This window comes from Centroberyx gerrardi, chromosome 10 (genome assembly GCF_048128805.1).
Source record: "Centroberyx gerrardi isolate f3 chromosome 10, fCenGer3.hap1.cur.20231027, whole genome shotgun sequence".
NCBI classification, from domain to species: Eukaryota; Metazoa; Chordata; class Actinopteri; order Beryciformes; family Berycidae; genus Centroberyx; species Centroberyx gerrardi.
The window spans coordinates 11,254,262-11,277,184 of NC_136006.1; the positions used below are offsets into that span (position 1 = coordinate 11,254,262).

Sequence of the window (22,923 nt, forward strand, 5' to 3'; positions counted from 1 at the left end):
TTACATTCTGCATGTAACAAACCATCTTTGCATAGCTTAGCTACAGTTCTTTGGCAGACATTTAATGCTTCCTTGTGATGATCCAGTGGGGACACTGTATTTTTACATCATTTGTGACTATCCAGTTGGGTGTGATGTGGTCTGAGCAGAGTGCATAGTTGACAGTGAGTAGGTATGATAATTACAAGAGGAATTTGGCTTGTGTTTTCATAGTGTTGAAAATGGGTTGGGAAATTGATGTTGATTCTGTCCATTGCTGAGAAATCCCACATTTATTTTTCCAGACACAAATCCAAAATATTTTCTCAAACAATAATCTGCATAAACTGTACCAGAACAGTTTCTTTGAGTATAAGTTATAAACTAGCATGCAAGAATTTTCATTGCCATAAAAAAATAGGCTACATAAAAGAAACTCTTGGCCCACAAGTATACAATCAATATGGAAACTGTATGGAAATGGTAAAGACATTGAATCCCTATCAAGTTTCATTAAATGTATTCTGTGATTAAAAAAGGAGGTCTAGCCTTTGTTGCTGAGCTTTGAACACACCCACCAGAGGGCAGCACAGTGATTTTCAGCTCCTTTGGCAGTCCCTTGTTTTGTTGGTGGACTTGTTGCCAACTCTCCCTCCTCTCCTTACTCAATGATATAGGTTTGGTCAAAATAACCTCCTCAAAGCAGCAAATGTGATTGTTTAAACTGCAAAGTATATGTCTTGAAAAATTTGCAGACACATTATGAAAGTGACTGAACTAAAATGTTCCCATGGTGTAATGGTTAGCTTTCTGGACATTAAATCCAGCAATTCCAGTGCAAATCCTGGTGGTACATCATCCTTTTTGCGGCAACACTGTGGTGTCGTGACTAGGCTGTCTGGAGGACCTGGGTTCAAGTCCCCATGTTAGCAAGGACAAACTTAAATAAATAAATGCATAAGATACAAATGTCCTCCTTTCAATTTTGAGATGTGCATGTGTTCCTGATTCAAATCTCTCTAGCTATCACGAAGGTAACCCATATGCACGTAGAGAAAATAGGTCTTATCCTAGACAGACAGTCAACCAATGACCCGTCTAAACAGTGCTTCTAGTGTATCAGCATGTTGCATCTGAGAAGCCTGCCAACTGTGTAACATGAGGGCTTGTAGCTGGTGCAACCACCTGGCCCATCTGTACAACAGCTAGTATCAGGCTGGCCTTTGCATTGCTGATCCCTTTTTCTGACATTTCTATTCAGTAGCATGCACTTGCAGAGGCATAAAACATCTTAGAGAGTGAGTGATAGGTAAGCTAAGCCATTGATAATGACATGCCTTTCAGCCAATGAATGACAGGGACTGTATCTGTGTCCAAGGCACTTGGTTGCACTTGGTAGTTTCAATGCGATTTTTGCAATCCAATAATTTTTGGACACACAAAAATTGGATTTTGCTCAGATTGCTATTACTGCTATTGGATCTTCAAAACCAGATGTGGAAATGGTCAGGCTCACATTATGACTGGAATTTGCCATCGTCTGGATGCAATCCAGACACAATACACATACAAGCAATGTAGATGGAGAGGAACTGCAGGAAAAAAAGTATTGCAGACACAGATATAAACAAATACAGCCACAGAAGATGCATAAAGAGCATTTTCATGCCAAGTAGGGATGCACAACAATGTGATCTCCTAAAATCTGATCTTTATGTTCACATCTCAAAAATCATATTCAAATGAGAAGTGTACCCACAGCCAAAGAGCAAAATGCAGGCTGTATGTAGGCTGAAGTGGGGAATATGTGTGTTGGTCTACATGGTCATGCAAAGGAAACAGTGGGGAATAGGAAAACCACATGCACGCATCTCTCTCTGTTCTCCATAACACATGGTGCTGCAGCATCAATGAGGTACCAATGGCTCCCCTACCTCCCACCCCTGTCTACTGCATCAGCAGAGGGATCAGGTGTGAAAGCTTTGCAAGGTGCTTGACCTCATTTTATCCCCTCTCAACCTTGCCTTTCTCATCTTACACATCATGCCTCCACTTCAGGCGCACCTCAAGTACATCATGCTTAACCCGCTTTGCCATCTTTACGTTACGACAACCGCAACGGAAAGAAAAGACTTCATTGTGACATCCTCAATGATTTTATTTCAGCTTAATGTGTTTTTAAAAAGTCAGTAAATAAATAAAATCAAAACAAATAAACAACGGGGTAGCATTTTCAGTGGGAAGGGGAATTACAGAACAGAATTTCAGCTTTTCTAATGAATTAACTGCAAATACATTAAGTCTGCGACAACATGAAAGCATTAAACAATTTATATTTTTGAAGTAAGCATCTGCCATAAAATTTGATGCAGATTTTATGGTTTCCTGTCTACTATATATACACACGTGAATGTAGGCTACTTGTTACTCACACCTCCTGGAAAAGGCCTGCGGCAGAAATACATGAGTATTTAACTACTTTAAATAGAACAATGCCATATTAACAAAAACAGATTTATTTAGTTTTTGGAAGTTACATTTTAAGTTTTAATGTATCAAGTTTCAAACAATGACATTCATCTTAAGTCAGCTGCAGTAGTCTTCTCTCTTGCCAGACTGGCTTCCTCCTATCCAGTATTGATTTGGGGTCAGCTCTGAGTCAGACAGCAGACCTGAGTTCTGACACCTTGACAGGCCCTCTCAGTCATGCCCTGCCAGATCTTCAGGCTCAGAGAGTGTAAGTATCACACAGGCAGTGTGTAGGGTTACCCACACCCAAACCCACACCCACACACAGGGTGCACCATGTCACACACAGCTGCTCTCACACACAAGTAAGACTGCTGCTTAGGACATGCACACATATTCTGTACAAATGCATCCAAACGCACAGAGACAGATAAGTGTCTGCAGCAGAGGAACACTATTAGCCAAGGACTAGCGATGAAGAAATAATATGTGATCATCACTGGGATAAAATGGTCCCCCAACTGATTCTGATATCAGTTTGGGGTGGCAGTAGGCTAGAGGTTAGAGAAGCAGGTTTATGACTGAAAGGTCGCTGGTTCGAATCCCAGGACCAGCTGGGAAAATATGGATGGGAGAAGTGAATGAGTAAAGCTCCTCACTCCTTCAACAACATCATCAAGGTGGCTTTGAGCAAGGCATTTAACCACCGACCACTAAAGTGGAGCTGCTCGGTGTGTTGTAATGGGCAGCTCCCATGTGTGGAACTGTATGAATGAGAAGCAGCACATTGCACCAAAAGAGCAAGCGTGCTAGGTCAACTTTGCTTGGATAAATTGAGGTTAACAAAAATCAAGTAGCTGGTCACAAATGCAGTGTATGACACACACAGCTACCAGCACACATTCGAGTAATGCACTATTGTTTAATGAAATGGGTCTACAAGTATCAATTCATCCCTCTCCCACACATTATGACAAATTATTATGACTGATTACAGTATGATGTTTAGACTGCACAGAGCTCCAAGAGCCCTGCATAAGGGAAATACAGTGTGGACTCATACACCAGGTAGTACGGTAGAAGTCAAACAAGCATCAACCAACTGGAGACTGGTGCGCTCTACAGTCACACACCAGGAAGTAGCTCTGTAATTTTCTAACTGTAGTTGCTAAGTGAACGGATGAATTAAATATTTTGCTCAGCGATTCTCTTAGTTTCAACAACACTGTATTTTCCACAGTACTTTGGTGTTAACAGGTGGAGTTTTTAAAGTCAATGCAGTTTCACTCACTCCGATCATTAATACCCCCTACGCCACCCCTCCACCTGAGCCACACCTGAGCACCTAGAAAACGCTAGCAGATTTATTAATTCAGGGAAAGTTTACTGGACACACATTATGTTTTTCAGCGCTGCCCTACTTTGCATTCATATCGTAACAGACATTCACACCTGGGAGCTGCCCAGTAAAACCACAGCCTTCCTCTGCTGGCCACTTAGCAGCTCCACTGAAGCAGGTGGTGTTAAAGCCTAGCTGAGGGAGGTGGGAGGGAGGGGGCTACTGTCTCCCCCTTTGGGCTAGATATTAGGTGAAAATATGAATTGGACACAGAGTAAGGGCAGCCAAAGCAGAACATTAACCAGTTAACATTAACAGTGAGCATTAACAGTTTAACCAAGTGGACACATCCTGTGGCCAGCTTACCTTAACATTATCTGACTTCATCTCATTGTCTCCATATAGGCCTTTCATGAAACCAGTGCTCCTGATCACCTGTAAGAGGGAAGAAATACAGATGGTAAATTCACACTGAAAACCACCATGGCTGATATAGACCAAGTTCTCAGTTCTGAAATATCTTTATTTGATTTTACGGTATGTAGCAGTGGTGCTTGGGGGTATTTTTCACATTGGTTCCGCATCAATACCTGTTTTGGTCCCAGTTGTGATTCTAATGCAATGTAGTGCTAAGAGCGTTCTTGTTTGCATACTTGCAAAAACATAATTTCAAACATTAGTACTAGATGTCTTTATATTCAAATAAAGTTAAAATTAAACTAATTGCACATTGCAGTAAAGGTCATTTTCTTGCTGAGGTGCTGCACCACTGCTGAAGGAATACAGATGAAATAAATCCTCATTTAGCTATAGCTCACAGAGGCTTGAAAATTACATTGTGGTAATAGCAGACTAAATACTTCCATTTCAGTTGTGAAAATTCAGTTGTTTACTGTTGTTGGATAGCTAATTCCTGCAGTGAGACACACACTGCTAATCAGAGAAAAAGAGTCACACATGCCGACACGCTTCCCTTTATCAAATATGCATGACTCTACAGTGAAAGATGAGACTATCTAACAGGTGGAGGGGAGGGGATGACACTTCACTGCTGTTTGGAGGAGCAAAACAGATTTCACTGTGCTTGACCCCTCATGGCAAATTATATTGTGTGTGTGTGTGTGTGTGTGTGTGTGTGTGTGTGTGTGTATAACAAGTTAGTAGTAATGTATTAGTATTAAGTTTTCATGCAGGTCTGAACAGTTAACAAATAAATAGCCTTCTAGTGAGGTTTGTTTGATTTTTAACAGGAATTGCTCATCACCTGAAATATTTAGTAAATGGGAGTGTTTCTCAGTCGATAAATTAGATCAAAGTAATGTGCCCAAGCTCAGTGCACTCACAACAGACTGAGCCAGCTCATGACCTTTCTGGAGATAGAGCTGATGCAGTTTTCTCTGTTATTTCATGTAGTACTGGTGGCTTGGGGGTATTTCTAGATTTGTTCCAAATCTATTCTTATTTTTCTTGAATTATACTCTTACTTTAATGTCAAATTTTCTCTTCCTGAGGTGATAGTGTTCTTGATATGGTACCTGTGTTAACTACCGGCTCAGTCAGTGTGGTCTGCCTATATAATCTCAGTAGAACCACCTACTTGGTAGCTTGTGACACAGGCCCAGTCACTATCAACCTTACATAGGACAAGTAACACTGACTCCTGAATGAGCACCTCCACAGCTAACCAGACCTGGGTCAAATATACTGCCCAGTGTTTGTTTTAACCTGCTTGGGGTACCAGTTAGGTGGGGCTTCCTACACTGGACAGTGTTTGAAAGTCAGTTAAGTATATTTAGTATGCCTTTTTTGACAACTCTCCTCACACTATCTGACTTGTCCGGATGTAGTTGTAGTGCACCCCACCCATGTGACACTCCATATAGATTAAAACAAATGCCAAGAATTACTAACTGGCTACTAGTGGCTACTAGTTGACTCAGGTCTGCACCTGACCTTCCCTTCACCTGAGACGTTGCTATAGCAACAGTAGCAGTGAGTTGTTGTACTGACCCCCCCCCCCCCCCCTTACCAAGAAATCAGACATTTTACTGTTGAGTTCATCAGCTCAGCTGCCCAGAGTCATCCCACAAAGGCTTCAAGCAGACATGTGGGTGAACCCACACTTGTTTCGCAAGCAGCTTTATACAACACAAACAGAATCTAAGAATAGTATTTCACGAACAGTCAATGATTTATATAGAACAATGCAACACGAGGTTTCCTTTACTATCAAACAACCCAGATGCATTTAGGAATAACCCCCCTAGCATCAGTGATCTCAACGTGACTGTTCAGAAGAATCAGACAACTTTAGCTAGTTAAAGCTCGTTAGATAAAATGTACTCCACTCACAATGGAACACACTAATGACTGGAACACACTTCTGACTTTAGTTAACGTTAACCATGGGGAGCAACTACCAGTTAACCTAAATTGGTTTGTTGATACCTATGTAGCCTCAGGTCGTGCCTAGCAACGAGACGCCGCTGCTTGCACTATGATGCTTACATAGCTAGCTAGCTAATCCAGAATCGTGGCTGGCATTAAATAGCTAGTTAGCTGACCATCCCTCTTGCTTGGTTGATATTAATCGATGCAGATCTGAGCGGCTTGGCTAACGTTAAACTCGCTAAGCTAACAAGCTGGTGGTGACTTGAGCCGCAATCTGGTTCGTTAATGTTATGTTAGCTTATTAGCTAGTTAGCTCGTTAGCCTACGATTTTAAATCACCAGATAACTTTAGCTGACAGTTAGTTGGGCATAAACATGCTCCACATAGGTTCCTGAAGTGTAGTCAACTTGCCAGCTAGCTTGCTAACGTTAGCTGATCAATCTCACCTCACTGAAGATGTCGTGTAGATATCGAAACGGTGGTTTGCTTAGCAGTTTCTCCGTGAGTGGCGGTTTCTTTATCACTTTGCCCAGCGTGTCCTGGGTCTTTTTTACTACTGCCCCATTCATGACGGCAGTCGAACTTTTCCTGAGAAAGCAACGCTATTTTAACACCAAAAGAAACAAAAAAGTAAGGAGTGAAAAACTCAAACGCTCTCTTGCTTGTTGCTATGTCAATACTCTGCAATCCCACAGTGCATCATTAATGAAGAATGCGCCTGCGCCAAGGGTTTATGGTTGCTAAGTACCGCTTGTGTCCATAGCAACAACTAACAATCTATGCTATATGGCGCTATAGAGCTATGATAGATAGATAGATAGATAGATAGATAGATAGATAGATAGATAGATAGACAGACAGACAGACAGACAGACAGACAGATGCGCTACAATTTGGTTTCTGTTTCAAGTCCCATTAGTTTATTGTTGTGGAGAACAGAGCAGGGTTAAAAACTATTGGGCTTAATGTTAGTGTTGAGAGTGGGTGAAGAGAGTGTCTCTGGGATGCAAGACCTTGCTTTTGATCCTTCTGGAGGTGTTGTGGGTCTAAATCAATCAAACATCTATGATGGGACGTGCCCACTTGATAACCCTAATGACATATCCACTCTCACCTACCCCCTCTTTCTTCTAACATCAAAGCTAGGCTTCTACTCACCACAAAGGGTGAGTAAACTGAATTTAGGTGGGTTTACCCTCCACATCACTGAATATAGTATGATCTTATTTTCTCAACAAACACTGAAACATGAGTGTTGTGTGGCAGGAGATCTGTTACTAGAGTGGAGGACTGTCTGTCTAATACTCAAAGCAATATCTTTCCTTCTCTTCCTTGTGAAAGGTGAGGGTTTGGAGAAGATGGCCAGCCTCAGAACGACCGGCTCAGTATCAGTAAGGAAACACTAGTTTAGGTTCTTAAACCCCATCAGTGTAAGCACTCTTTATCCCTGTTCTGGTATGTGTGTGTGTGTGTGTGTGTGTGTGTGTGTGTGTGTGTGTGTGTGTGTGTGTGTGTGTGTAGGTGTGTGGGTGTGTGTGTGTGTGTGTGTTTCAGTGAGTGAAAATCCTTCTTTCATTCATGACGTACATTCTTATTCCTGTTTGGTGAGTTCAGTTGTTTAGAAAGAAAAAAAAGGCTGGCAAAATAAAAGCGGAAAGGGAAGTGCCAAGGCTCATTGTTTCATGCTGTCACACAAGGTAAGACATCTATGCAACTTTGTGATACATTATGGTCATGTGAATTAAATTTCTTTACATTAATTTATTTGATGCTGCCTATACACTTGTCAGTGAACATGCTGTGTCAAGTTGAGGGGTTGGTGAAAGTTTAACTGGCAATGTTTTCAAACTACTTTGATATAACACTTAGATTTTAAAATTCTACTATGGTAATGTATTATACCGGTTTTCTTGAAATAATAATAAGAATCAGTAACAGTGCAGTAACAGCTTTGTATTTTAATCTTCATGAAAAACTGGATTAATGTGTTATGATTTGGTAGTCTTATTAATATCCTCTAAAGGTGTTTCTTAAATTTCAACTGATGATAGAATGTTTGAAATTATAATGCAGTAACGGTTGCAGATTTCAGTAATACTACAGATTTCATATGGTGACAATACAAGAGACACAGTTTACAAATCATTGCTCCTTTGTCTCTGTCAGATTCAACCACTTGAATCCCTGGCTTGTCAATCTTGTTTGGTGAGTTGGATAACCTGACCTGCTGATATTTGTAATGTGTACTAACCATTAGCTTTGTGATTGCTGTCTGATGAATGAATATCTCACTGAATTTCACTCAAATCTCACTGCTAACCGACCTTGCAATTCTCTCTCAAAGGACCGAAAATGATGCCTCACTGGGCCTTGTTTGCTTTGCTCTGTGTCACCTGGGCCAGTGTTGCAGCACAGAAAAAAGAGAAAGCGAAGCCTCAGACCTTGTCCAGAGGTGGGTGATTCTCATATTTTCCAGCATGCACAACTGTAGTTTCCTTCTCAAGAATCAAAAGCAAAACAATTTCATAACTTGTCTCCTACACTGTATGAGGTTCTGTTGTTTTAGCTGTCACTCACCAATGTCACAAACAGACATTCCTGAATTTGAATTGTGCTTGTCAATTAGAGTGATTGGGATAATACAGGAGAAACATCAAGGTCATTGTCTTCAATGCCCTTGATGTTTCTCCTGTATTATCCCTGAGTATCATATTGATTATTGAGTATTATCAACTGAGTAATATTAATTTCACACTCCTGTTGACTTCACCACTGCTCTTTCTCCCAGGATGGGGAGATACTATCGCTTGGGTCCAGACTTATGAGGAAGGCCTGGCAAAGATGGCAAAGAGGTAAGGTCCTCTAGATCATAACATTTTGATCATATGTTTTATTCTATGTATGGCTGTGATTTTTTGGCTTTAGTTAGAGTTAGAGCTTCATCCTCAAGGTTGGGGCATCACAGATGACATGTATTGGGATTACTGTAATCTGATTACAGAGAAAGATGACTGTAGAAAAGCACTGTTATCATATTATGGATACATTTGAAATATAAATGATTACTTGATATTTTACTCAGCAAACATTTTTGAGGAGAAAAAGGCAGTTGGGTCGTGAGATTATACTGAATATGCTAACATCACTTTTACACATTTTGAAATAATGAAATAAAGGTTGTAGATGATGATCATACCACTATTGAAATGCAGTTTGTGAATTGGGATACATTTTTTATCCTGCTTATCCCACCCATGAGTCGATCAGGATGATTATGTGGCCTACTGATTCAAATCGGGGTGGATATATACTACAGATCTGTGTCTGTTCAATTACTGCATGCTTCTGTCACAAGATATGACAAGGTTACTTTCCCATAATAAAAGAAATATGACATATTCTTCCTTATTGTTCATCAGTAATCTGGCAGTAGGGACTAAAGTTTTCTCAGAGATCGTGTTATGCAAGGCTGCATTCACACCCACCACTGTGCCTATTCTGCTGTGGAATGTGTTAATGTGTTGAGTTGCTTCTCTGTGGTTTTTGTTCCCACAGTAAGAAGCCTCTGATGGTCATCCATCATCAACAAGGCTGCCCGCACAGTCAAGGTACAGCAGGAATCCCTGTCTATTATTCCTAAAGAATGTTGAATATAGAAGGTATATAAAGTATGTAAAGTGATACGGGACAGTCTTCCACTGTCTCTTGGCTTTCTATCATTTCAATCATTCAAATCTATCAAATTTCAATCATTGGAAGTATACAGTTAGATTTATATTTCTATTGCTTGTGAAAAATGTGGTTGTGCTACAGTAGGCCTAATCTCTTACCCACGCAGTCCTGGGCTTGGTTTCAAGGTCTCAAATGGACATACAGTAGGTGGGAAGAACCTTATTAAGAAGTGTGAGATAGTCATTTAGATAATAGCATAATAATAGCATATTTTACCATGTTTGCTTTTGTCTTCTATTTTATTACGTATTTTGAATGCCTGGTTATACTTAATTTGATTGTGAATTGACTAAAACCTTGACATGAGTATCATTACTCACTTTGGTTCATGATTCTCTATTGGGCTATATGAGGACAATGCACAAAGCCTGTTAAACTTGTCTGATCTCTGGCAGGAGACCCAGCTGTACAATACGAATTTAGGTCCCACCTGCAAACCTGTTTCTGTCTTACGCTGCACCCTCTGTCTCTACGACTGTCTCCTAGCTATATGAGGGATCTAAAGTGAAACATTTTGCAGCACAGGCCAGAAATTTAGGAACTCCTGCTCATTTTTCAATTTCTCTGCGTAGCTTGAATTTATTTATTTTTAGGAACACATAGTGCTATAATGGCAGCTCGGTAGAACCCTCTAGATTCCTTTGCAATCTCAGTTCTAGCAATGAAACTAAACAGAATTATTTCCACAGCACTGAAGAAGGCATTTGTTACTCAAAAGTCCATCCAGAAAATGGCCAAAGAGGATTTCATCATGCTCAACCTGGTGGTAACTAAACATTCATCATATATGAAGAAACCTTTTTCAGTCTTATATACAGTATATAGTACAGTGTGCAATATGTAATAAGTATAGGAACTGCAGCAAGGAGTGATAGCATAATCCAAAATCCTGATCAAGTGCAAGGCAATGAAATAGAATAAAAGACAGCTGCACATTGGATATGTGTTCCTTTTGCTGAATAAACCAGCAGAGGATCATTAAATCGGTATCCAGGAAGCTTCTTTCAATTTCAAGTAGCCTATAGAATTTTATCAATCTGCATATGCAGTAGGCTACTGTTTTGCATTATGTAAATGCATATGCAATGTTGAATAGTCAAATATTATTCAATGGCAAATCATGGCCACTGTGTGACATTATCAGTCATGACTAATGGTCAAAAATAATTTGCAAATAAGAATAGCTACTACAAGTAAACCTACACTAAACATGTAAATTACTCTGTTAATATTATTAGCTGATTAACTTTGTTGTAAGGATTGAGTTCATATCATATTGTTTCTTACAGCATGAGACCACAGACAAGAATCTGGCACCTGATGGCTACTACGTTCCCAGAATCATCTTTGTTGGTAAATATTTACACCCTTCAATATATATTGGAATTAATTTAATCAATTTTAATCTTATTGGTCAGTCCATTAAGGTTGTTTGCGTCTTACTGGCCAGTCCAAAAGATTTCAGAGTCCTATGAGATTCAGATCAGAAGTGGGTCAAATGGCATTTGCCTTATTTTTTTTATCTACTTGGAGAATCACATTGACAGGGTTTTAGTGCAGAGGCACATTTCATATACTGTCAGGCAAGTTGTCAATCACAGAAAACTAAAAGGACTTTCAAATACTTTCATGTGATGGTCTTAACTTTCTGGCTGTATTATTATAACGTCCTATGTGGCCAACCCCGCCCATCTGGAACTTAAATAAGACCCTTAATAAAAAGTTTGGTGAAACTGCTTTTTGTGGGATAGGGGTGCTTGTCAAATACATCTGCATGAAAAATCCCACATAGTGAGGAAGACAGCAACTCCCAAGAATAGACCGTCACCACAATCTTACTTTTTAATACATAATGCTCACTTTATTGTTTAAAACTAAGTTTTAAACTTAATTTTTATACTTTAGTTTTGTGGTGCCGGTCTATTCTTGGGAGTTGCTGTCTTCCTCACTATGTGGGATTTTTCATGCATAAATAAAAAGTATTTCGAAATAGTATTTGGAAAAGGTGGGAAACTGTATGATACACAAAACAAGTAGTTTACTTGCTATAAATAGTGTAAGCAGCTGCCTGAGGAAGAACGCTAAGCTTGAAACGCGTTGCAACTGAGTAGCTGCTAAATCAAGCCTACATTTATGTTCATTTATTGCTTTGAAGTGCTTGTATTTGTTAGCACTGTTTATAGCAAATAAAGTGCTTGTTTTGTGCATCATACGGTCTCCCACCTTTTCTATTTTATGTTCTCTGACCCATTGGGAACCAATTTTTCCACTGCCTTTTTATGTGAAAATACTATTTGGCCATGCAGGTCTGATTCAAACAGAAGTCCTATACTGGATCCTTTGGGGCCGATCAAAAATCTCGCAGTATTTTTTATTTATTTCTACTAGGGCAAGGATTCAAGCACGATAGACAAGGTAGACATAGTGCAGAAGAGCAGGGAAGGAATAAAGGCTGACAGTGTCATTATTTATGCATCCTTAATGAAGGTGCTGGAAGTGCTGGGGAAACTGGAGCTGGAGAGTCTGTTTTAAGGAATAGCCTCTTATTGGGCTGTAAGGGCTTCACTGGAGGAGTTCTTACCTTCACTGACACCTGTCATCTCTCTCTCTCTCTCTCTCTCTCTCTCTCTCTCAATTGTCAGTTTTCCATTCAAATGTCAATTGCTTTAATGACATGCCTGCTAAACAGAAACAAGCAGTTTACAAAATGAAGAACAACAGCAACAACAGCATAACAGTTTTGACATTCAAACCATATTGATTTTGAAGGTAATTGCGTTTCTCCTGCTCTCTTTCTCTCTCTCTCTCTTTCTCTCTCTTTCTCTCTCTCTCTCTCTTTCTCTCTCTCTCTCTCTCTCTCTGTCATATGCTGCTGCAGATCCTTCCATGACCGTGCGAGCAGACATCGCAGGGAAGTACAGCAACCGCCTCTACGCCTACGAGCCTGCTGATATGACAAACTGTGAGTAGATAGATAGATAGATAGATAGATATTACTGTGCCCACACACCTCCCTTGTCAGCAGCCCAAAGACAGACCGAACCACCACTGTTACTTATTCATTTGCCCTCATCCTCTTCCCTCACTACTTTGGGAGAGTTGGCAAACTTTTCTGTGTGAGAGTGCTGACAGAAAGGGAATGGCTGGGTTTCATATGGACATTAACAAGGGAGTTTAGCGGTTTTAGAGGGATAGGTTTCAGCAGGAATCGAGTGGGCAGCTGAGGAGGTGGGAGAGCGCTGAACATCAGTAGGTGTTAAGCTCGGCAGCTACGGTGACTCATGCATATACCCTTAGAAGTAATGTGTTATTTCCAACGCAGTCGTGTGTCTTATTTGCAGATGGGAGTTTTAGTTATACAAACAGGAGGTTCTGGAGGCTGAAATAATCTTACTGGTTGAATTAAACCTCAGTGGGCGGAGCCACAGTTTTTCAGAGCGCAAGCTAACTGACAAACTTGACTGGCAGGAGCTCTGGTCAGAATATGAATAATTGAGTGAAATGGTGAAAAGCCTGCACACTACCTGCAAAAAGAGGGCTTACAAAGATTCTTGCGAGATCATGCTTTAAGAAAAAGGGGCAGAGTGCAATGCTTCGGTCTTAATCAACCTTCCTCGGTGCATGCAAAATATAAATAAAAAATATAATATTAAGGCGTTCATGATCTTGGAAGGTCAGCAGGCCAGCTAACTAGCTTACCTAGATAGCTACAGGCTAGTATGGCTAGTTTGAACTTTTAAGGTCAGCTGGGATAATTAACTTACCTAGATAGCAACAGTACTATGGTCAGTTTGAACTTGGAAGGTCAGCTAAGCTAACCTAGATAACTTAGTGTGGGTAGATTGCATTTTTCTTTTCTTTTTTTTCAGTTAGTTACTTTGGCAGAAAAACTGCAGCTCTGCCTCTGAGAAATGTTTGTAAAATTCCAATCTGCATCCAATTTGGGTCAACCCAACATGTGTTAATAACAACAGGTCTTGACACAACATATGTAGGTCAAGCATTAGTTGAAGCAAAGAGAGACAATGAGCACCCTGAGGTGACAACAAGCAGCACCTGAGAGCTTGTTATCCCTCTCCTACATACTGTAGAGACTTCTCCTTTGTCAGTAGGGAGAAGACATGAGGGTAAGCGTGAAGATGTGATAGTGAAAAGGCCATGTGAGCCGCAGAGATAGTTGGTTTAATCAGTGAACTACTTGTATGGTTTGTATGAAGTTGGTGTTGCTGCCCTTAAAGGAGTAATTAAAGAGTTTATTTGCTGATGCCATCCCATCATCCATGTCTTCTCTGTTCAAGTCCTGTTAGAGCGCTACAATATGTTGAGTTGCAAAGTGACACATTATTATGTTGGGAATGACAAACGTCCTTTAAAACATTGTGGTCTTTATTCTTTACGCACTCTATTTCAACAGTGGCCACAAACATGAAGAAAGCCAAGGTCCTCCTGCACACCGAACTCTAATGTGGCTGCGCTCTGACCTCTGATGACATCCTGGGCTGCCTGTCCACTGAAATGTTTACAAAGTTGTTCATAAGTCAGCGAAACCAAATAAATGAATAAAAAATAAACTGTAAAGGGCCCAGTGTACTTTTATTTTTAACCCTATCAGTTCAAAGTTTGAGAGTTTGAGAGTTTTTGAAACTTTACCATTCCATTGTAAGTTAAATACAGATCTATGCAACATTAAAACAAAAACTATTTAAACAATACATTTGTATTATGTATCCTATGCTTATTTAAAAACTATGTTGTTGTTTTAAGAGCTTTTAAATATACTGTCAGCCTTTGAGAGTGTTGTGAGTCAGTTACAGAATTATTATTTTTTTTTTTTTTCTTTTTCTCATGTTTTTGTCTTTCTATGGTGGGACAACCCTTTTCTTTACATTTGTAATGAGTAATAAGAATTAAGATAAGAAGTTTGAACAATGTGACCACTTACATGCATTATAGATCACAACGAACCTGTTAAATGGAAGCAGATACAAAGATCCCTTTAAAATGAGTGGGTTAGTTCAGAAAATCTGGGTCTAGGGTTCCAAAACGGCTGAAACACTGCTGTTAAAATGAGTGTAATCTTATATTACCCTCTGGGATTCTATGGATTTCACTATAAAACTTTTACATCCGCTGAACTTGCCTTCACACCAATATCACTGTCCCTATTGTGCTAAACTTGTCAGTTTGCTGTTGCAGTCTTTCCACATGTTGTCAGGAACAGTGTGTGTGAGTGTGTTGAAATTCAATGTGTACGCTCCCTTGTTTACTATGTTTTAACCCCATGCCAACCACAAGGAAATAATGTATTTAATCTCAGTGAATTTTAACCAGAAAACGTTAGTGAAATTTCACTGAATGCCCCCTAACAGACAGTGGCATGTTTCAAACACTAGGTGGCAGTATAACACAGATGCCACTGTCATTAAGGTTTTAACAATGTGGTCTATGACTCTTTCCATTCAATAATCCTATTTGCAATTATCACTGAACAGTACATTATGCATTTCCATTGTGTTGGCATCCTTAAGATTAAATTAAATAAGCTTTATCATTCTCACAGCAAAAAAAATCTTATCACAGACAACAATTCATATCACACAGGGAAGGGACAGGACTAACCAAAACAATGCAGTACAAGTACAGTTAACATACAAGTTACATATAATGTATGATTGATGATTTGATTTGATTTGATTTGACATTTTGATCATATATAGAATCCACCTTACAATTTCACCGTATTCATTGTATGAATGTTTTAATAGATATGTTTATGTATTCCACTGTGTGCTTATTAAACATCCATCATAGGATGAGCTGTTCTCTTTGTGAAGCTTGACAGTCACAGTGTTGTAGCAAATGTAGCTTGTTATTTGATCTAGTCCCCGGACAATTCTCCAAAGAAGGGAGTTTGGTCTCTTTCTCAGGCTGTTTCTGTGTTTCTCTTGGAAAGCATTCCTCCCTGACAACAGCAAAATACCATTTCTAACCAACTGAGGCCAAGACAGAATGAGACCAAGCCCGCATTGTCGCAAATAGCCCAGATGCAGTTTTCTGCTGTCATAACTAGGATTAATGAGCTGTTTGTTTATTGGCATGGCTCTACTACGGTGAGCATTGTTGTGCTTTCACCTTTTCTAAGAGAAAAAAGGTGACAGTTACTGACGTGCATCAATAAAAAATCAATGTTCTGTTCTTGCCTCAATGCCAGCGAACACTAAAAACATGCTCCAAACAAGACTGTAATAAGATGCGCCCTCAAAACACATTTATTTGGTGTTTTATTCCGTTCACAGAGCAGAAAAAAAAAAAGTGAGGGAAAATAGGTCAGTAAGTTTCATTCTTCAATGTTATTTTTCCTTAACGTCTTCAGAAGGAATTGATCAATGAGAAATGATTAAATTATTCACCGTTTCATTCCCATTTTTCCTCTGTCTCAGGCAGTGTGGACATCTGAAGCAATAGTCTGCCTGTTTTTCTCTTACATTTTTCAGTTTGTCTGTCTTTGAGATAGGTCGAGATGGACCCAAGACAATTCGTGGGAAACTCTTGAGATTTTCCAACCATTTTCCCTGACTTCTCTTTCTTATGAAATAAGTTTCCTAGGCTTACACTCCTGGGTTCATAACAAATGTGTTCTCTACTCAAACTTTCCTATACCCCCGGCCCGACAATTCCCTATCTGTCTCATTGCAGTGTTGTTTCAGCGCTCTGTGAAAGAAATTTTGCTCCCAAAATCCTTTCGAACGCTTCATGCCTCCAAAAAACTGTCATATTGCCTCAGGAATTTGAAGGATTTCTACCATCACTTGAGATATCACTGACAAAATATTGAGAATTATGCGATATTAGTGGAAATGGAATAGAAAATAACCTTATTTACGCTCGTAAATAATAGATTTTTGGCCGGATGTAACTGCCGTACACTTTTGAAGATGAGATTCTGGTTCTCCATAATGCAAAAAAACATGACCAGCAGAATCCCAATGCATTTAAACAAGATTAAAGCCAGTAGCCACACATCGCTCAAACACATTTTTTTCATATCAGCAGCCTCATACAGCATACACACACACACACACACACACAGCTTCCAACATGTACATGCACACCTAAAAGTGGATAGCGCGTGCATATAAACAAACACATCCTTTTTTCATCCGTACTAAACATTCTCTAGGTTACTTTCCAAAGACAAGGTTGCTCCTCGCCCACTCAAAGCCTGAAGGTCTCATTTTTCTATGAAATTCTCTGCCAGAGCTTCAATCTTCTGACTCCTGAGTCCTAACCTTGGACAAATGACTCCAGGAGAGCCTTTGTAGTCAATGCCAAAATTTCCGCAAGCGTTTCCTCAGAGACACACACTCTGAAGGACAGCGGGACAGGGTGACAGTTGGAAAGTTATATTGTCTCACAAGACTGACTTTATGCGCAAGTTCAGGCTGTGTTAATCACAGAGAGACAGAGGTGATATTGACTGATATACAGTCCTTTTAAAAAAAAGTATCCACCCAGCTTAAGTTTTTATCTGGAGCTACAAAATGTTACAAAGTGCACTTATTTGGGATTTTTTGGTAGCGAGATGTTCAGCCTGTATTTTGTGAAAGTGAAAAGGAAAGTGTAGAAAGTTGTGTGAATACATTAAGATAACAGAAACATAGTCTTTAAAGAAGTATTCTCTTACAGCTACAGCTTGGAAAAGTTGTAAAAAAAAAAAAATCGCAGTCCATTACCTTGAATTTACAGGGATATTGTTATTGAACATGCTCCACTCTTTCAAATACACACGCACACACACACACACACGCACACACACACGCATGCTCACACACACACACACACACACACACACACACACACACACACACACACGGGTCCTAGGATCTCCAGTTTGACTTTGGCAGTGGGGCCACCTGTGACAAGGGCACGGGGCTATTAGTCCTCGTTTGCACACTGCTTGGACAATTTAGCTATTCAAATAGAGCCGCTTGCAGGGAAACAGCCCCTTAATGAAGAGATGGCTTGGTAATATGCCATAAATCTTTTCTTTTCTTCTTACACACACACACACACACACACACACACACGGATATAAATACACAATGCTTGTATGCAAAAAGATACATTATGTATGCCTACACATATCCACCCTTAAATGCATACTTAAATGCTTACTTGTACACACACACACACACACACACACACACACACACACACACACACACATATACACACACCTGTACAAGGGCAGGGTGATATTATAATGTGTCCTGGAGGAAAATTGGCAGCATTTTTTCCCAAGTAAATCAAAAAGGTCAAAATGCAAATGTCAGCTTTTCCTTCTCCTCTCCCCTCTCTCTCTCTCTCTCTCTCTCTCTCTCTCTCTCTCTCCTCTCTCTCTCCCTCCGTTCCTTTTTAATTATTCTGTCAGGTTCAAAGAGTCTTCATCAGAAGAGCGCTGCTCTGACGAAGGAAGGCCTGAGCTCACAGATAAGCCCAATCTGTTTCTCCTCTTGACACTTTCTTCTCTATACTTAGCCTATCTGTCCCTCTTCTCTCACAAACTGACACTTAGCCTTACCTCAAAGCAAATTACAATGTATCACTATGCACAGGGCGCCGAACAGATGCTTTGGCAATTACCGGCCGACTGTGCATGTTGAGTCAATCCATTCGCATTGAATGGTGTCTTGTTGTTGGCTGATTTCAAAAGCTCAGTGTCAATACAAGAGATTTTCAATAAAACCCCTCTCTCAGTAAAAGTCCAGCATTGTTGGTTTCAGATGGCCAATACCAAAGGAAGGATCTACTCTCACTCTACTGGTTTCAAAGCTAGAACAGGTGGGTTCCTTACAAATATTCTAACATAAGGCTAAAAGTGAACGGCCTTTGAAGCAGCCAGATTGGACCGCTTAGGCGGGCAAAATCAGTGTCTTTTGAAACCATCTTTTTAAAAACATACTTTTACAATACAGGCTTTTATTCTCATTCTTTTCACATGCATGAAGGAGTTTGGTGTGCTGCTCCCTGATGAAGGCCACAGCATAGCCAAAATGCGTTGGAGTTGCTTTTAATATGCTCCTTTGAACTAGCCTTAACTATGTTATTCATGGCTAGTTCAAAGGTGTTTTAAATTTTGTACGTCCTCCTTTTTTCATTCAACAAAGGCCTCCACAGACAGAAACTTAATAAAACCACTCTCCATCCTCTCTTTTTAGAATTGTACTTGATTTGTATTTTATTTTATGAATTGTATTTATTAATGATTTATTGTCTGTAAAGGATTTTGTAATTTTGTGTTTTGAAAAGTTTCATATTATAATTAATATAGAATCTGCCATGCCTTCAAGCACTGCCGCCCCAAAATGTGTCAAAACATATGAGGTTATGGAAGTGTGTGTCATAGCTGAGTAGCAAGATAATGGATGCAAGTGTAAAAACATATTTTCTACTGTCTGAAAATAGTCTTTATCTTGATGCGATTGTGTCTCCCTTCAGGAAACAACATCAAGTCTGCACTTTGAGTTTCAAACTACTTTGGAGATAATAAGCATTACAGTTTTACACGTGTTTAAATCTAAATTTAGGCATCATAAAGATCAGTTTGTCCCTCATTTTTGACCCAAATGTCAGATGGAACTTTATACTTCCAAGGTTTCGGCTTGGAGAACTGTCTGGGAAACTGCTGCAACATTGTTCTGCATTACTCTGCTTGTCACAGCGTTTATGCAAGTTGATCTGCCGGTTCAGCGCAGGATTTAACACCAGGAGCTGAGGCAGAACTAGAGATTTCGAGCAAAGAATCTGTGGATCAGAGCAGGAATAACAGATTTGCTTTCTTTTTTTTACTTTTTGGACAGTTGGCTCGTTGTCATCTTTACCTAGAGCTACATACCCTGCAGGCCACCATTTAGGCTAATTTCAGCTTCCTATAGATTACCTTATCCTTCATTGTCAAGCTATATGATGTAAGATTTTACCCCTGAATGGATGCTACATACATTTTTTCTTTTCTTTTTTAAGCACACTTCCATCTGAGGACTCTCTTCACTCTCGGCTCTTTACCTTGGCCTCAGTGACAATGGGTGTGAATCTACCACTGACACACACACACACACACACACACACACACACACACACACAAGGTCACAGAGGTACCCTAGCCAATGAATAACAGGAGGCTGGAGCTGGCCGAGGTGGGGACTGGTCTTGCCATGCGATTCGCCACATACATCAACTCTGCTGAGCAGAAAATTGAAATGGAAATGTGAGCCTTGAAAGAGTGTGGCTCCCATTTACCCCTGGACCAGAGCTAATGATTTGTCATTTCTCTCAGGGGCACTAGCTGGTGCCCTCGCTCTCACACTCAGATTGCACGAGGGGGTTGGGCAGTCTCACCCTCCTCCACTATATAGTTCTACAATTCTGTAGTTCCTTAATTTTCGCTTATTTCGTGCTTATTTTTGCACTCAGACTTTAGCATGGGGGCGCTGTTTACATTCAAGTCTTGCTCTTGTGTCCTATTATTGCAATCTGTCAGTTGCCTCTTGTAGATTTATTAAAATACATGAAGTATTTATTGAAAATGGATTTATTAAAATAGGTTTTGCAGCTCCCAGCATGACACAAAAGATTAGATTCCACTGCATTCATCAAATGCCTCAGCTCGACTATAATGTACTTTTAACCAGACCTGGGTCCAATAATAGCTGCAAATAATATTTACAATGTGTTTTATACTGTTTGCAGTACCAGATGGGTTTTTTAGTGCATCATCAGGACAATTCAGATGATGTCAGGGAAGTTGTCAATCACAGTTAAATATATATATAAATTGACTTTTAAATATTTTCCTGTGAATTTCTAAAGTCCTGTGGGTAGAACTCCACCCATCTGGCATCAAACTACACTAAAACAAACCATCAAAATATTTGAAAATAATATTTTGCCCAAGGCTACTTTGATTGGTGAACATAATGACTGGTTGTGGTGAATATGAATGACATCGTGATATTAATGTTTATGTAAACAACAGCACGGCTGTTAAGACTCAGCAGATGGGTTTTGAATTATTGAAGAGTGGAGACTTTCTTACATGTTCTGGCTTGCGCTGCTTTAGCCTGTCATGGCTGCTTGAATCAACTTTTTTCATGAGCTTTCATCATGTCAATCCAGTTATGAGCAAAGGGGCTTAGCGGCTAAAGCAAGGCTTGATGTGTGATTTATTATTGATCTTCTGACAGCAACATCTACTGGGTTACTGAACAGACACGGAGACACAAACACAGACACTTGCACTGTATCCGGAAAATAAGACTTCTATTGACTGCACTCTCTAACCTCTATTGTTCATCTTCTATATGTTTTTCATTTTAAAATGCCAGACTTTTTCCAGACCTTCATTTATTGACTGGATTTGAAGATAACTCTCTTGGCTGAGATGATGCTTCACAAGAAACATCAGCATGTGTAAAATGATACTGGGTCTATATTTACATGAAATGTGTATTTATGTGTATCAAAACTGAGGATTTTTTATTTGGTACATGGCGATATATGTCTATGTAAGTGGATATGCATACATATATATGTGAGTGTGTATGTACACGTGTGTATACATGTAATCTGATTGTTGTACTTTTGTTTTTATTTCTTTTTTATAAGCTGTTGTTTTTGTTTGCTTTGTTTTGTATGTCATCTGTTAACTTTTTGTTTTGAGTCTTTGGTTTATGTGGACTTTCTCTTTATATGTATATAAATATATACTCAAAAAGGGAAAAAAAGGTCACACTGAAGGGAAAATACATATGTATAGGTTTGAAATTAAATGACTGTCCTCCAGCTGTGGGCTGGAAATGTGCCTCAATGTGACAATAAAGTATAAAAAGGAACTGAAGAATAGATTTTATGTGATTGCCAAATATTTCAAGACCTGAATATGATCAAATTCTTTTTCCAAACACTTCTTGACCTGGCTTTCACCAATGCATCTTATTTAACCTCTTACCTTAACCTCAACCTAACCCTAACCATAAGTCTGAACCTAATAATCTAGACAAAAAAATGTCCCCTTTTCAAAGTGATGATCAATCAAAATGTCCTCATCCCCCCAAATCCCCTTTTCTTATGTCCAGAACCCAAAGTTGTCCTTACAGATAGAGTAATAAAAACACACATGCATGCACACACACGCACACACACAGAAAACTTGTGTGACCTGACTTTACCCCGTGTGAGTTGGAGATTAAACCTGGCAGTAAAATGCATGAGACGCCTTCGTCTGACTAATCCAGCCTCACCTTGAGTCTGATTGACAACATACAGGTTTGCAGTTTCTGTCTGCTAAAAATTTTCCTTTCAACAAGCCAACTAAGCTTCTCTAGTTGAGCCATGGAACTTCTGTGTGACAAAGAACCACAATATGTTGTATATTTCTAACCATTTCCAGGTGCTTCCCTTGTTTAATTGGATAAAAATGAAACTTAATGTTCTACAAAACTAAAAAAAGCTTCATTTCCCCCCCCTATTTGACAGCATTATCACTTATCAAATGTCAGCTTTCCCTGTGCAAATACAGTAACTGAGTGTGTGTGTGTGTGTCAGGCTGATGTTGAAATGTATTATTCTGCAAGTTGCCATTGTGTCCCTTCAGCATGACAAATTCCAGTTAATTACTTGTTCTTGGCGAATGAAGTGATTGATTCTAATGATGATGAAATTATACAGGGGTGTATTTGGATAATGATGGAGATAATGCCTTAATCAAATTGCTTATACAATAGAGCCACAAAAGAGTCACTCATTAACAGACTTTATACAACAGGTAGCTTTGGCCCAGCTGGATGCATTACAACCATATTGAATAATATTTTTTTTGTTTTCAGTGGTAACTGCGGTATTTATGTGTAATACTTTGAAGAAAACTTTTTCGAAAATACACACAAGTGATAACTGTTGTATAAAAGCCGTTTTACCCTTGAAGATGTTCTCTGTAATTGTAATCGATACTCGG

At 39.5% G+C, this 22,923-nt stretch overlaps 2 protein-coding genes across 4 annotated transcripts in view; one reads left to right on the plus strand and one right to left on the minus strand.

The window, feature by feature from the left end:
* Positions 1 to 6,841, minus strand: part of traf3ip1 (TNF receptor-associated factor 3 interacting protein 1) — a 328,730-nt gene extending 321,889 nt beyond the window's left edge. For all 3 annotated transcript variants that reach the window (XM_078285960.1, XM_071897856.2, XM_071897854.2), the window contains exons 1-2: positions 6,626 to 6,841; positions 4,154 to 4,222 (exon numbers count right to left, since the gene is read on the minus strand). In XM_078285960.1, coding sequence (XP_078142086.1) covers positions 4,154 to 4,222; positions 6,626 to 6,748 — 192 coding nt within the window. In that variant the 5' untranslated portion in view covers positions 6,749 to 6,841. The remainder of the gene's footprint in view (positions 1 to 4,153; positions 4,223 to 6,625) is intronic.
* Positions 6,842 to 7,790: 949 nt separating this feature from the next.
* Positions 7,791 to 14,489, plus strand: agr1 (anterior gradient 1). The gene is made up of 9 exons (XM_071897850.2): positions 7,791 to 7,876; positions 8,346 to 8,384; positions 8,524 to 8,631; positions 8,968 to 9,031; positions 9,735 to 9,787; positions 10,601 to 10,677; positions 11,201 to 11,264; positions 12,790 to 12,873; positions 14,326 to 14,489. The coding sequence occupies exons 3-9, from the start codon at positions 8,532 to 8,534 to the stop codon at positions 14,373 to 14,375; spliced, it is 492 nt and encodes a 163-aa protein (XP_071753951.2). The 5' UTR covers positions 7,791 to 7,876; positions 8,346 to 8,384; positions 8,524 to 8,531; the 3' UTR covers positions 14,376 to 14,489.
* The last annotated feature ends 8,434 nt before the right edge of the window (positions 14,490 to 22,923 follow it).